Here is a 13,440-nt window from a genome sequence, read left to right as displayed (position 1 = left end):
CTAGCATCTGCTCATGGCTACTGTTAGACATAGGGTACAAGACTGGATGTAAGAGTGGGCTGGTTGGGTGAAAAAATTGCTATATTTCTTGTTTCTTACAAAGTTTGCAACGTATTAATTACTTGACTCTGTAAGAGAATATAAATCCTCATTTCAGTTTGCTCTTTGGATTTTTAAAGCTAATTGGTTGAATATTTATTCTGCTTTATTCGTGCTTTATGTTCTAATTGTTTTTCATAATTTCTTCTTAAAGTAGCTACATTGCATGGAGAAAAGAAAATGTGGAAATCAAACATTGATCACAGAATTCAATCTCCTGGATTTCAGGAATCTTCATGGACTGCAGATTCTTGTCTTCCTGCTGTTCCTAGTGATCTACATTGTTACTATGGCTGGGAACATCCTCATCATTGCACTAGTTGTGGCTGATCAGCATCTGCACACCCCCATGTACTTTTTCCTGGGGAACTTGTCCTGCTTGGAGACCTGTTACACCTCTACCATCCTGCCTAGGATGCTGGCCAGTCTCCTAACTGGGGACAGGACCATCTCATTTAGTGGTTGTATCATACAGCTTTATTCTTTTGGTTTCCTAGTGGTGACTGAATGTTTTCTCCTGGCAGCAATGTCTTATGATCGGTATTTAGCGATATGCAAACCCCTTCACTATTCAGCCCTTATGAATGGCACGTTCTGTCTCCAGCTAGCAGCTGGGTCTTGGGTAAGTGGCTTTCTGGCTATTACCATAATTATATTTTTGATGTTGCAGTTAACGTTCTGTGGCCCCAATGAAATAGACCATTTCTTTTGTGATTTCATTCCACTTCTTAAACTGTCCTGCAGTGACACACAACTGATTTCAATGGTAAGTTTATTCCTTTCCTTCTTTGATACGTTTCCCCCTTTTCTACTAACGGTGGCATCCTACATATATATCATCGCCAGCATCCTGAGAATCCCTTCCACCACTGGGAGGCAAAAGGCCTTTTCCACCTGCTCATCCCACCTCATTGTGGTGACCATTTTCTATGGAACCTTAGTCATTGTCTACATGCTACCAAAAAACAACACACTGAGAGACCTAAATAAAGTATTCTCTGTCTTCTACACTGTCCTGACTCCTCTGCTCAACCCCCTCATTTACAGCCTGAGAAATAAGCATGTAAATATGGCCCTGAGAAAAGCTCTTAGTAACTTCACTGGATCCAGTTCACAGCAGGTGTAAACTGTAGTCAATGCAACTGTGCTGATTTACACCAGCTGGTTATCTGATCCATGGTGATCACCAGAATTTGGATGGTTATAATAAGATGAGGATTAATCAATCTGTTTTAAATGCTCTGATGGGGGCTGCATGTTGATGGTTCCATACTTAAACAACATGATGCATCATAGGAGACTGTGAGGATGTAGTGAGTTCTTAGGCAGCTCCTTCAACTTTAATGCCTATGTCTGGCATGCGGGGCCTTGGGAGTGTCTGGGGTGCAGACTTCTTGGAATGCAACTAATGTCCCACTCTCTCCCCCAAAGTGGAGAATCCAAATGGATCTAGACTGTTCTCAGTGGTAGCAGATGACAGAACAAGGAGTAATGGTCTCAAGTTGCAGTGGGGGAGGTTTAGGATGGATATTAGGAAAAAGTTTTTCACTAGGAGAGTGGTGAAGCACTGGAATGGGTTACCTAGGGAGGTGGTAGGATCTCTGTCCTTAGAGGTTTTTAAGTCAGGCTTGATGATGCCCTGGCTGGAATGATTTAGTTGGGGATTGGTCCTGCTTTGAGCAGGGGGTTGGACTAGATGACTTCCTGAGGTCTCTTCCAACCCTGATATTCTATGATTCTAAATCTGACCAAATTGCATAGGACAAGATCTATGCCATGGCTGAGGATGCTGAATATATATAACTAAGTGAAAAGGTAATTGACCTGATGGATGTCCATAGTGTCTGTGTATGTAGCATCTTACAATTCTGTCAAATTTCCATAAAATTAAAAAAAAAGTTTCTAATTCGTTGTCTCTTTCTTTTAATGTACCCATGACAGTGTGAATTTTACATGCATTCATTTTCAGATAGGTGAGGAAATACCTCTTTATTGGGCCAACTTATGTTGGTGGAAGGAACACATTTTTAAACTACACAGAGCTTTTATTTGGTTGTTCTATAAAGTCATTTTCAGATATCAGTTCTGGAAAAAAGTCACCAAGCACAACAAACACACACAACCCAAACATAGTATCTTCCTTCTCATCTATATTATCAGATTCCAGGATTGTCACTCAGAAGCCTAGAATGTCTATTGAGTCAGTGTGAACAGATGGAACAGCAACAAGATTGGTAGAGAGCTCTTTTTGTTTGGAATATCACCATGTTCAGCCCTCACTGGTATTCATGGTCTGGTCTCATCCCATTTTTAAGTTCTTAGAGATTTTCAGCTTTTTTTATACATTGGACTTCATGAGAACTTAGGATTTCAACTACTAGTCTGCAAATTATCCATCCGTTCAAACCATTGTCTATTTCCACAAGCTTTTAGCCTGTGGTGTACTTGTCTAAATGGAAAGCTTTTGCTTAATTATCAAGAAGTGCCAACCTAGCTGTAAGTAAAATATAGGATCAAATGTCTCCTAACACCTATGAATTGCGCATCCAGATGTCATGGGCTTGATACAGGAGTGACTTGGTGGAATTCTCTGGCTTGTGCTATGCAGGGGGCTGGGTCATGCTGGTCTTTGGTTCCCCTAAAATCATTGGATGAAACCCTGATCTCATTGAAGTCAGTGCCATTGGCTTTAACGGGGCCAAGTTTTTGTCCTGTGAATCTACCACCCACTGGCAGGAACATGCCCTATTGAACAAGGCACGGGAGTGGCAGGAGAATCCAAGCCAGGTGCAACTATGCTGTGCTGGCTTCACAATGGTGTTTTCTGTGGAAATATTTTTGATTCAGTGCTTCCCAGTGAGGGATGGTCTGCAATGCTCCAGGCAGGAAGATGGCTCAAGAGGATTCCCTCATCAGCTTCCCCTTAAGGGTGGATAAGGGAAAATACTCAAATTATGGGCTTTGTTGACTCTGGTTTGGTCCTAGACAGTCTACAGAGCTGGTTTGATTAGGAGGGACCAAAGCCTAACAAGACTTGAAGAAGCCTCCAGGGTTTGAAAGGACTGTCTTTTGGAAAGGGGCATTGAAGGAGAACAGCAGGGCTGTCTAAAGCAGCTAGGCTTGGAATTACAGCATGGCATGACTTCAAGTAAAACAGACATGCATACAGGTTGCTTTCTGTTTTCAAATCCTTTCTAATCTAACACTTTGTTCCAACTGCTAAACAAATATACTCTATTTTAAGGAAGCTACTAGACACAGGTTCCCAGAGAGACGAAACTTGGGTGCCAAGGGTATGTCTACACTAGTGCCGGGTGTGTGCTTCACTACTTGTGCTCTAGTTAGCTCAATAAAAATAGAAGTGAGGATGCCATCACAGTGGTTTCAGAGCAGGCTGCACAATGGAATACATATCTGGGGGCAGGGGGTGGACTTGTGTAGCCTATGCTATCCTGTCCTTGCTTGTACTTTTAGTGCATGAGCTGGAATACAGCTAGTGCTGATATGTCTACACGTGCTGCCAGTCACATCTCTGGCTGACGGATCTTCAGAGGGTGAGAACTGTGAGATTCTACCTGAGGCAGGTCAGAGAGACCTGAGAGGCAGCCAGCCCCATAACTATGACAATGGGATTTTCCAAGTTACTAAATGGAGTTAGGAGCCGAAAGCCCATTGGGTACCAAAGAGAGTTGGATGACTAACTGCCTTAAGCTCAGTGGAAAATCCCAACCTTTGCACGCAATGTAATTGGCACTATGTTTTCTAGTGCTGCAACTTTCTTGCTTTTTACTTGGTCTCCTGCCCTGCAGTGAGATGCACACAGGGGAAAACAGGAGGTGGATTCCTCAAGGCTTATGGTAAAGGCTCAGCTGAGCCCAGACAAAATAGGAGTGGTTTTTAGATGTCCCAGTGAGGTTTGGGGTCCCATTGTGCTGGTTCTTGAATACAAGTAAAATTAAAAGGCCCCGTCTGAAAAGGTTAAGGTCTAAAGCTCTAATCTCAGCAGCTGGTTCCATGTCAGGGAGTCCCTGCATTCCATGTACCCCACTAAGATCAATGGAGCGCTGATGGGAAGAGTTTGTAGTGGGGGACTGTTGTAAACACTCAGAGAGAACAGAACTCCTGGGGAACAGTGTGTGTGTCTCTCTCTCCTACCCATTGTGGCAAGGCACCTTCTCAGTCTCCCCAGCCTCTGTTGCTTTTAGCCCTGGTGAGACAGGCTTGGGTAATGCGGTTCCCCCTTGGGACACAGAGGATGTCTGCTCCCTGTATCTCCACCAGTCCAGTTTAGAGTATTTTTACTCTCTTGTGGGAGAGAGTACTGCCTCTCCTCCCAGTGAAGCTCGCTGTCTTGCTGCTCCAACACTCCTGGCAGCAGGGCTCCTTCTCTCTCAGCTCTCCCCCCGTCCTTCCTCCCAGGGAAGGGTTTAAAAAGGTCTCAGGCAGCCCTAAGTTGGAATCAGCTGATCCTAATTAACCTCAGGTGGCTCCCCCTCAGCTGATTCTAATTGCTACCTTGGTAACCCTTTCTCAGCTGAACCTGATTGACCTGTAGTCACCTCCGAGTTGATAAGGAGGAAGGCCTTTTAGCCCTCTGGAACTGATTCCTACCCCACCCTTGCAGCTGTCTGTCCTGAGTTTATCACATCATATATGCTCATCTATCCCTCTTCCTATCCCCATTCCTCTTCACCTAACTAGCTCCATGTATACCTACCTAACTACCTGTTCCCCCTCTACTTGTTTATCTAGCCCAATGTATACCTACCTACCTAACTGTTCCCCTATCAACTCATCTAACTAGCCCCATGAATATCCACCTACCTGTTCGCTAGCTACTCATCTTTCTGGCCCCACACCTGCCTACCTGTTCCCCTAGCTACTCATCTATTTAGGCCCATACATACTTCTCTATCTGCTTATCCCCATACAAGTGTTATGGCTGCTCTTACTTTTTCAGTGTATTATCTACTAGGATTGCTAGATTTTTTGGTGTTTGATAGATAACTGGGTTTCTGATAAACTGGATTCTTCTGCAGAAATCCTTTCTTATTTGTTAATATCATCATAATTATTGTTTATTGTTAGCGCCTCACAGGACCCAGACAGGATCGAGACCATTTGTGCCAGGTGCTATTCAAACATAGAAAGAGACAAGCCCTGCCTTGAAGGTCTTTGGGGTATGTCTGCACTGCAACTGGAAGCCAGCCTTCCAGCCTGTGGAGACAGACTTGTGCTACCAGGGCTTGAGCTAGCACGCTAACACTAGCAATGTGGTTGTTGCAGCAGTGGTGGGGGCTTGGCTCCCCTCCCACACTTGGACCCACCCAAAGGAAAATTGGAATGTTGGGTAAAATAAAGTAAAAGTGTCTGTTTTCCTCAAAGAAAAGATTTTTCTCAAAAAAAGAAAGAGAGAAAACATCTCTTGTGTGCTGGGCTGAGCTGGGAGTGGAGATCAGCTTCTTGGCCACCATTTTGCTCTTCGCAGCCTGGAATAGATAAGTCACCTACGATCTGAACAGTAAGTGTGCCCTGTCATGCCAAAGGCTAGAGGAAAGAAATGTCCTAGGATATGCACATAGCTTGGCATTGGAGCTTCTCCATCCAAAGGAAGATCTCTCTAAGGAGATGTTTATATCCTTAGATTGGTGTTTGGTTGCTCAGCCTAATATTCCTACACAAAGTGGGTGAGATTTTCAAAGCCATCTGTGGGATTGATCTATCAATCTGTCTGACCGTCTAGGTACCTATATAACCCTCATCATTGCAGTATCACAATGCTTTGATGCACAAAGACTAGATATAATGGAATTTCTCAGCTTGTCTCTCTGTTGGTCCACCTGTCTGCATACAATTCAGTAATGTTTGAAAACTGCATCTCATAGAATCATAGAATCATAGAATTCAAGATCAGAAGGGACCAATATGATCATCTAGTCTGACCTCCTGCAAGATGCAGGCCACATAAGCCGATCCCCCCACTCCTTTAGCAAGCGACCCCTGCCCCATGCTTCGGAGGAAGGCGAAAAACCTCCAGGGCCACAGCCAATCTACCCTGGAGGAAAATTCCTTCCCGACCCCAAATATGGCGGTCAGCTGAACCCCGAGCATGCGGGCAAGACTCTCCAGCCATACCCTCAGGAAAAAGGTTAAGAATATCATATCATTGACCCATGTACCATTTACCAGTGTGGCACTTAATTAACCTATTGACTAAGCCCGGTATCCTATCATACCATCTCCTCCATAAACTTATCTAGCTTAATCTTAAAGTCATGAGGTCATTCGCCCCCACTGTTTCCCTCGGTAGGCTGTTCCAGTATTGCACTCCCCTGATAGTTAGAAACCTTCGTCTAATTTCAAGCCTAAATTTCCTGACTGACAATTTATATCCGTTTGTCCTCGTGTCCACATTAGCACTGAGCTGAAATAATTCCTCTCCTTCCCTGGTATTTATCCCTCTGATATATTTAAAGAGTGCAATCATATCTCCTCTTATCCTTCTTTTGGTTAGGGAAAACAAACCGAGCTCCTCAAGTCTCCTTTCATACAACAGGCCTTCCATTCCTCGGACCATTCTAGTGGCCCTTCTTTGTACCCGTTCCAGTTTGAATTCATCCTTCTTAAACATGGGAGACCAAAACTGCACACAATACTCCAGATGAGGTCTCACCAACGCCTTATATAACGGGACTAGCACCTCCTTATCCCTACTAGAAATACCTCGCCTAATGCATCCCAAGACTGCATTTGCTTTTTTAACGGCCACATCACATTGCCTGCTCATAGTCATCCTACGATCAACCAGGACTCCTAGGTCCTTCTCCTCCTCCGTTACTTGCAACTGGTGCGTCCCTAGCTTATAACTAAAATTCTTGTTAGTCATCCCTAAATGCATAACCTTACACTTCTCACTATTGAATTTCATCCTGTTACTAATACTCCAGTTTACAAGGTCATCTAAATCTCCCTGGAGGATATCCCGATCCTTTTCCGAATTGGCGATACCTCCCAACTTGGTGTCGTCGGCAAACTTTATCAGCCCACTCCTACTCTTGGTTCCCAGGTCAGCAATAAATAGATTGAATAAAATCGGACCCAAAACCGAACCTTGAGGAACTCCACTGGTAACCCCCCTCCAACCCGACAGTTCCCCCTTCAATACTACCCTCTGCAGTCTCCCCTTTAACCAGCTACTTATCCACCTTTGGATTTTCATTTCAATCCCCATCTTTTCCAATTTAACCAGTAATTCCTCATGCGGTACCGTATCAAACGCCTTACTGAAATCCAGATATATTAGATCCACCGCATTTCCCTTGTCTAAAAAATCTGTTACTTTCTGATTCAGTCCAAAACTTCAGGGAATGTTCTAGGCTCAGGGGCAGAATTGTAATGTTGTTGGATGGAAATTGGAAAGCACAAAAGAGGAAAATGGGAGATACACAAAGTCCTGGCATCTGGTTAGCAGACCCATCCTCTTTAACTAGGGCTTGGTCTACACTTAAAAAATAGATCAACTTAGCTTTGTAACTCAGGGTTGTGAAAAATTCTGAACCATGAGTGATGTATCTAATTCAATCTAACCCACAGTGTATGCACAGCCAGATAGATGGAAGAAGTCTTCTGTTGACATAGCTACTGCCTCTCAGAGAGGTGGTTTAAGAACATCAGTGGAAATCTTCTTGTCAATGTAGCAAGAACCTGAAGGGGGCTTCCAAAGAGGATGGATCTAAACTGTTCTCAGTCGTAGCAGATGACAGAAAAAGGAGCATCTGAACAAGTGAGCTGTAGCCCACAAAAGCTTATGCTGAAATACATTTGTTAGTCTCTAAGGTGTAATAAATACTCCTGTTCTTTTTGTGGATACAGACTAACACGGCTGCTACTCTGAAACCAGAAAAAGGATTAATGGTCTCAAGTTGCAGTGGGGGAGGTTTAGATTGGATATTAGGAAAAACTTTTTCACTAGGAGGGTGGTGAAGCACTGGAATGGGTTACCTAGGGAGTGGTGGAATCTCCTTCCTTAGAGGTTTTTAAGGTCAGGCTTGATAAAGCCCAGTCTGGGATGATTTAGTTGGAGAGTAGTCTTTCTTTGAGCAGGAGGTTGGACTAGATGACCTCCTGAGGTCCCTTCCAACCCTGAGATTCTATGATTCTATAGCAGCCACTTCAGTAAATACTCAATGGAAGCCAATGGGAATTGGATTCAGTAAGAAGGAGGAAGGAATGTGACTGAATATGGAGTAAGGATGGCATGTGTAAAAGATCTTATACTGTGGAAATTCAGATGGATGAATGAGTAGATAGCCAGATAGATGCATGCATCAGGAATAATAAAACCACATAATAAATTCACATAGTCTCTGTGGAAAATTTATTGGTTCACCTAGCCCAGCTCTTAATAGAAAATCATCAGTAATTTGAACTCCATCTTCACAGTCAACTTTCTTGCACGTTTGTTATTTTAATCTAAAGCAGTAATGGAGTGTCTGCCTTCCAAAGAAATCAGTAAATTCTCTAACACCTTTGCTTAAAGCCTTGCTAACTTCCTTGTTTCTCAGGCTGTAGATGAGTGGATTGGCCAGGGGAGTCAGGACAGTGTAGAAAAGCGAGAATAGTTTATTTAGGTCTATCAGTGTGTGGGTTTTTGGTAACAGATAAACAAGAATCAGGGTCCCATAGAAGATGGTCACCACAATAAGGTGAGAGGAGCAGGTGGAAAATGCCTTGTGCCTCCTGGATGCGGAAGGGATTCTCACGATAGTGGCGATGATACACATGTAGGAAGTCAGGGTTAATAGAAAAGGGCCCAGTGCTATTAGGGAGGACAGTATGAAAGCCAGAAGTTCTATCAGTTCAGTGTCACTGCAGGAAACATTTATCAACGGGGTCAAATCACAAAAGAAATGGTCAATTTCATTGGGGCCACAGAAAATCAAATGGGACAGCAAAAATATAATTATGGAATTAATTACAAAGCAGATTATCCAGGAGCCAGTAATGAGAAGTAAGCAAAATCTGCCATTCATCATCATTGTATAATGCAGAGGTTTACATATTGCTAAATACCGATCATAGGACATTGCTGCTAGGAGATAACATTCTGAACCTGCAAGGCAACCAAAGAAATAATATTGTACAAAACAGCCAGCAATAGAGATGGTTCTGTCCCTAGTCAGGAGACCGGCCAGCATCCTAGGCAGGATGGTGGAGGTGTAGCAGGTCTCCAAGCAGGACAAATTCCCCAAAAAGAAGTACATGGGGGTGTGAAGATTCTGATCAGTCACAATTAATGCAATAATGAGGATGTTCCCAGCCACAGTCACAATGTAGATCATCAGGAACAGCAGGAAGAGAGGGGTCTGCAGTTCCTGGAGACTCCCGAATCCCAGTAGGATGAATTCTGTGATGGACGTTTGATTTCTCCATTTAGTGTTTACCATGGGTCTGATTTCCTAAGGACAAGGAAATGAAATGAAAAATGGATGTGAATAATACAGACAAAAATCTTAATTGCCAACTATACACTTTGACAGAACAAAGTGATTTTTTTCTAAAGGGTAACTGTCAAAATTCTCTTGCCATATGTATTGTACTCCAGAATAAATATTGGTGAATCCTTGACAGAAACCTCAAAAGAAAGAAAGAAAACATGCTTTACTGAAACTCACTATTCAGATACACTCTTCAGGCTGGAAAGCTGATTAATATTTCATAGCCCATCAACATTGTCACACAGTTTCCCTGATACATAGGTAACAACCACTGGCTCCATTATTATCATCTTAAACATTGAGAACTGAGAGAAGTATGTAGGACCTGGCTCTCTTCCCCTTGTAATATGATGATGTTCATCTCTTACGTCAGCCTTTCGTTTACATTGATGTGCTGTGCATCGGGTCTGACTTGGACTTACAGTACAGTAATGGCTGGGGCATTGGAATTGGGCTGAAGAGTGCTGGATGCTTTTCACAGCTTCCCTGGTGACCTTTTTTTAATTTGATTTAATTACATCTGAGGAAAAACAAAGTAAGGACTTCAGGATTTGGGGTAAGATTTGAATAGGAGTCAGGTATGTAGATGTGACATTATCTGATTAAAATATGACTGTATAGATTATTTTTGCAACCACTGTTATATATTTGCAGCAAATACTGTACAAAGGTTGTCAAGTGAGGTGTCTATGAAAATATTATGATTTTCTGGCTATGATTATGCTATCTGTATGCATGTATCATTTTTGTATTTGAAGTTATACATATTGGCTCCATACTTGGATTTCAAATGCGTGCTCCTGGGGTACCGCCCGCAAGGTAGCCAGCCAGCACATCTTGGAGAGATTATTCAAATTGAGTGTCCCATCGAAAGGACATTGAACTGACAATGGACCATGGGAGACACCCATCTACACTTAATGGAATTTCCTGCTGTGACTAGGCGAAATGCATGGACATGGGACTTCCCCACATGACACCAAACTCTATCTTGTTGCTGTAATTTTCCAGTAATAACAATGGAATGCCCTTCACATGGCAAAATCTATAAAAGGCTCTGGAAACCCCTCCATTTTGTCTTCAATATGGCTTCTTACCTCTGGAGGAACTCTGCTACAAACTGAATCTCTGAACAAAAGACTGAATCACCATCCAAGCTGTGGATGTATTCCAGAGACTTGACTTTAGCCAGCAGTTTATTCCATCACTGCTACAAGCCTGAACCAAGAATTTTGCCATTACTGTATGTAATTGATTCCTTTAACCAATTTTTCTTTCTTTCTTTCTTTCTTTCTTTCAATAAACCATTAGATTTTAGATACTAAAGGATTGGCATCAGCGTGATTTTTTGGTAAGATCTGAGTTATATATTGACCTGGGTGTGTGGCTGGTCCTTTGGGATCAGAAGAACCTATTATTTGATTAAATTGGTTGTAAAGAACCACTCCATCTCTGAAGCCAGTGTTTTTGGTGATGATATAAGGACTGGAATGCCTGAGGAAACTGCCTTTATGTTTTCTTTTTAGCCGGTGTGGTGAAACAGGTGTTTACTTTTGTGGCATATCTTATAAAAGAATACCAACAAGTTTTGGGTTCTGTTTGCCCTGTTTCTCAGCAGTTTGTCCTGAATTTGGCATCCTAAGTTGTGACCCACTAAGGCACGGTTACAGTACGTGCTTTTGAAGTCATAGAAATGATCACAGAAATGTAGGACTGGAAGGCACCTCGAAAGGTCATCTAGTCCAGTCCCCTTCGTTGAGGCACGACTAAGTATTACTTATACCATTGCTGACAGGTTTATATCTGACCAGTTCTTAAAAACTTCCAAGGACAGAGATTCTACAAACTCCCTAGGTAATTTCTTCCAGTGGTTAACTACCCTGACAGTTAGCAAGTTTTTCTTAATGTCCAACCTAAATCTCCCTTGCTGCAATTTAAGCCCATTGCTTCTTGTCCTGTCCTCAGTGATTAAGGAGAACCATTTATTAAACTCATCTTTATAACACCTTTTATGTACTTGTAGACTGTTATCATGTGCTCCATCGCCCCCCGCCCCCCAAGTCTTCTCTTTTCCAGACAAAACAAACCCAGGTTTGTTTGTTTTTCAATCTTTCCTTGTAGGTGACTATCTGCATCTTTAGGCACCAAAACAACTTGTCCAATAATGAGCAGTGACAAGTTTTTACTCTTTGTAATTCTGATTCACAGAACAGAAGGGAAAATAATTTTCTTATGATAGTGTTTGTATTCTCTCTGGTCCCCAGATGTCTAACACGTAAGACCTTATGATACTTTTACTTTGCTTGTCCCATTAAACCTATCTCTTCCAGCTGTTTGCTGCATAAGTTATCCAAGCTTTCTCTCCTTTTCATTCCCTTTGATTCAGCTCTGAATTTGCCCCACTGTATTCAACAATGTCAAAAATTAAGCAAAGCAAATTTGTCCACATGTAGCATAAACACTAAGGAGTAAAAGCAATTATTTAGAGCACCAGTATAGTAATGGCACTAAGATATCCAAGATGCATCTTAGATTGGCCATAAAATAGCATTTTTGGAGAATGATGGCCACTTGGTCATGCTACAATCTCCTGCAGGAGTTGATGGAAGACCTATAATTTGATATGTTTAAAATTAAACTACACAAGTCTCTCAATAGCAGATTATTTGAGACAACCATAAATTGTCCATGTTCCTGTGTACTTTAGGTTCTGGATCATAGCATTAAGAAGACAAAGTACTTATTCTGGGGTTTTCAAAGGAGCCTAAAGAGTCAATATCCAAAAGCCATTTAAATGCAGGTACCTAACTCCCTTAGGCCATTTTATAAAATTCCTGTATTAGCCCTTGGCTACATGAGAAAGACACACCACTGAAACTTACATAGATTTTTTTTGTTTGTGTTTTTACTGGTTAAACTGGTGAATCTATGATTCTATGATTCAAAACCCTAGGTAGACTTTCTTATTTTGGTTTGTGTGTCTTATTTCATTTCAGTTTAAATAGATTACTAATTGGCTTAAGTTAAAATGAAATATGCCAGGTTTAAACCAAAACCAGACTGTCCACATATTTTTTTATACACACACACACACACACACACACACACACACACACACACACACACACACACACACACACACACACACAGAGCTTGATCAGAGCCAAGGCCCTATCTCTGGCCATAATGTTGTTTCAGAGTAAGGTGAAAGAAACCGCACAATGAAGAATGAGATTTTATATCCCTTTTAAAAATTCTGTCTTTTTACTTATAACTATTATAACTTTGAATGTTTTTTTAATACATACAAATATCCTCTTTCACTCTTTAAGTTCCTGGTTTCAATAATTTCCAGTGGCAATGAGTCCCACAGTCTAATTACACATTGTGTGAAGAGGTATTTCCTTTTATGAGTTTTGAAATTTGCTACCTTTCAATTTCATTGAATGTCCTCTTGTTCATGTGCTGTGACACATGGAGAACAGAAGTTCCTGATCTCCCTTCTCTAGACCATTCATAATTTACAATAGATGCCACTTAATAGCAATAACAACTTTCATTTTAATGTTAATGGGATATGGATATTGGCAACAGATATGCTGCTTAACAAGTTTTTTTTGGAGGAAAGGCCCCAGCTGCAGTCAGGTTCCTGAAGCTGCAGTCAGGGAAGGCAAGGCCCAGAGCTTTGTTCTCTGGCTTTTGCTTATTTGCAACCCCCGGATAATAGCAACTTATTCCTGGGAAGCAAGAGGTTGCTAATAAGCGGAATCCACTGTATTTCAGGGCTGAGTAACCATTGACTAAGGAATTCAGTATTTCACTCTGTGATTTCTCAGTGGCTGTT

The 13,440-nt window shown here is 41.9% G+C and overlaps 2 protein-coding genes across 2 annotated transcripts; one reads left to right on the top strand and one right to left on the bottom strand.

The window, feature by feature from the left end:
- The first annotated feature begins 265 nt into the window (after window positions 1–265).
- LOC123347843 (olfactory receptor 6N1-like) lies at window positions 266–1,225 on the top strand. Its single transcript, XM_044985033.1, has one exon. The coding sequence runs from the start codon at window positions 266–268 to the stop codon at window positions 1,223–1,225; it is 960 nt and encodes a 319-aa protein (XP_044840968.1).
- Window positions 1,226–8,561: 7,336 nt separating this feature from the next.
- Window positions 8,562–9,545, bottom strand: LOC123347842 (olfactory receptor 6B1-like). Its single transcript, XM_044985031.1, has one exon. The coding sequence runs from the start codon at window positions 9,543–9,545 to the stop codon at window positions 8,562–8,564; it is 984 nt and encodes a 327-aa protein (XP_044840966.1).
- Between the last annotated feature and the right edge of the window lie 3,895 nt (window positions 9,546–13,440).

Source organism: Mauremys mutica, chromosome 13 (genome assembly GCF_020497125.1).
Source record: "Mauremys mutica isolate MM-2020 ecotype Southern chromosome 13, ASM2049712v1, whole genome shotgun sequence".
In the NCBI taxonomy this organism is placed as follows: domain Eukaryota; kingdom Metazoa; phylum Chordata; order Testudines; family Geoemydidae; genus Mauremys; species Mauremys mutica.
This window is presented reverse-complemented; position numbering and strand designations above follow the sequence as displayed.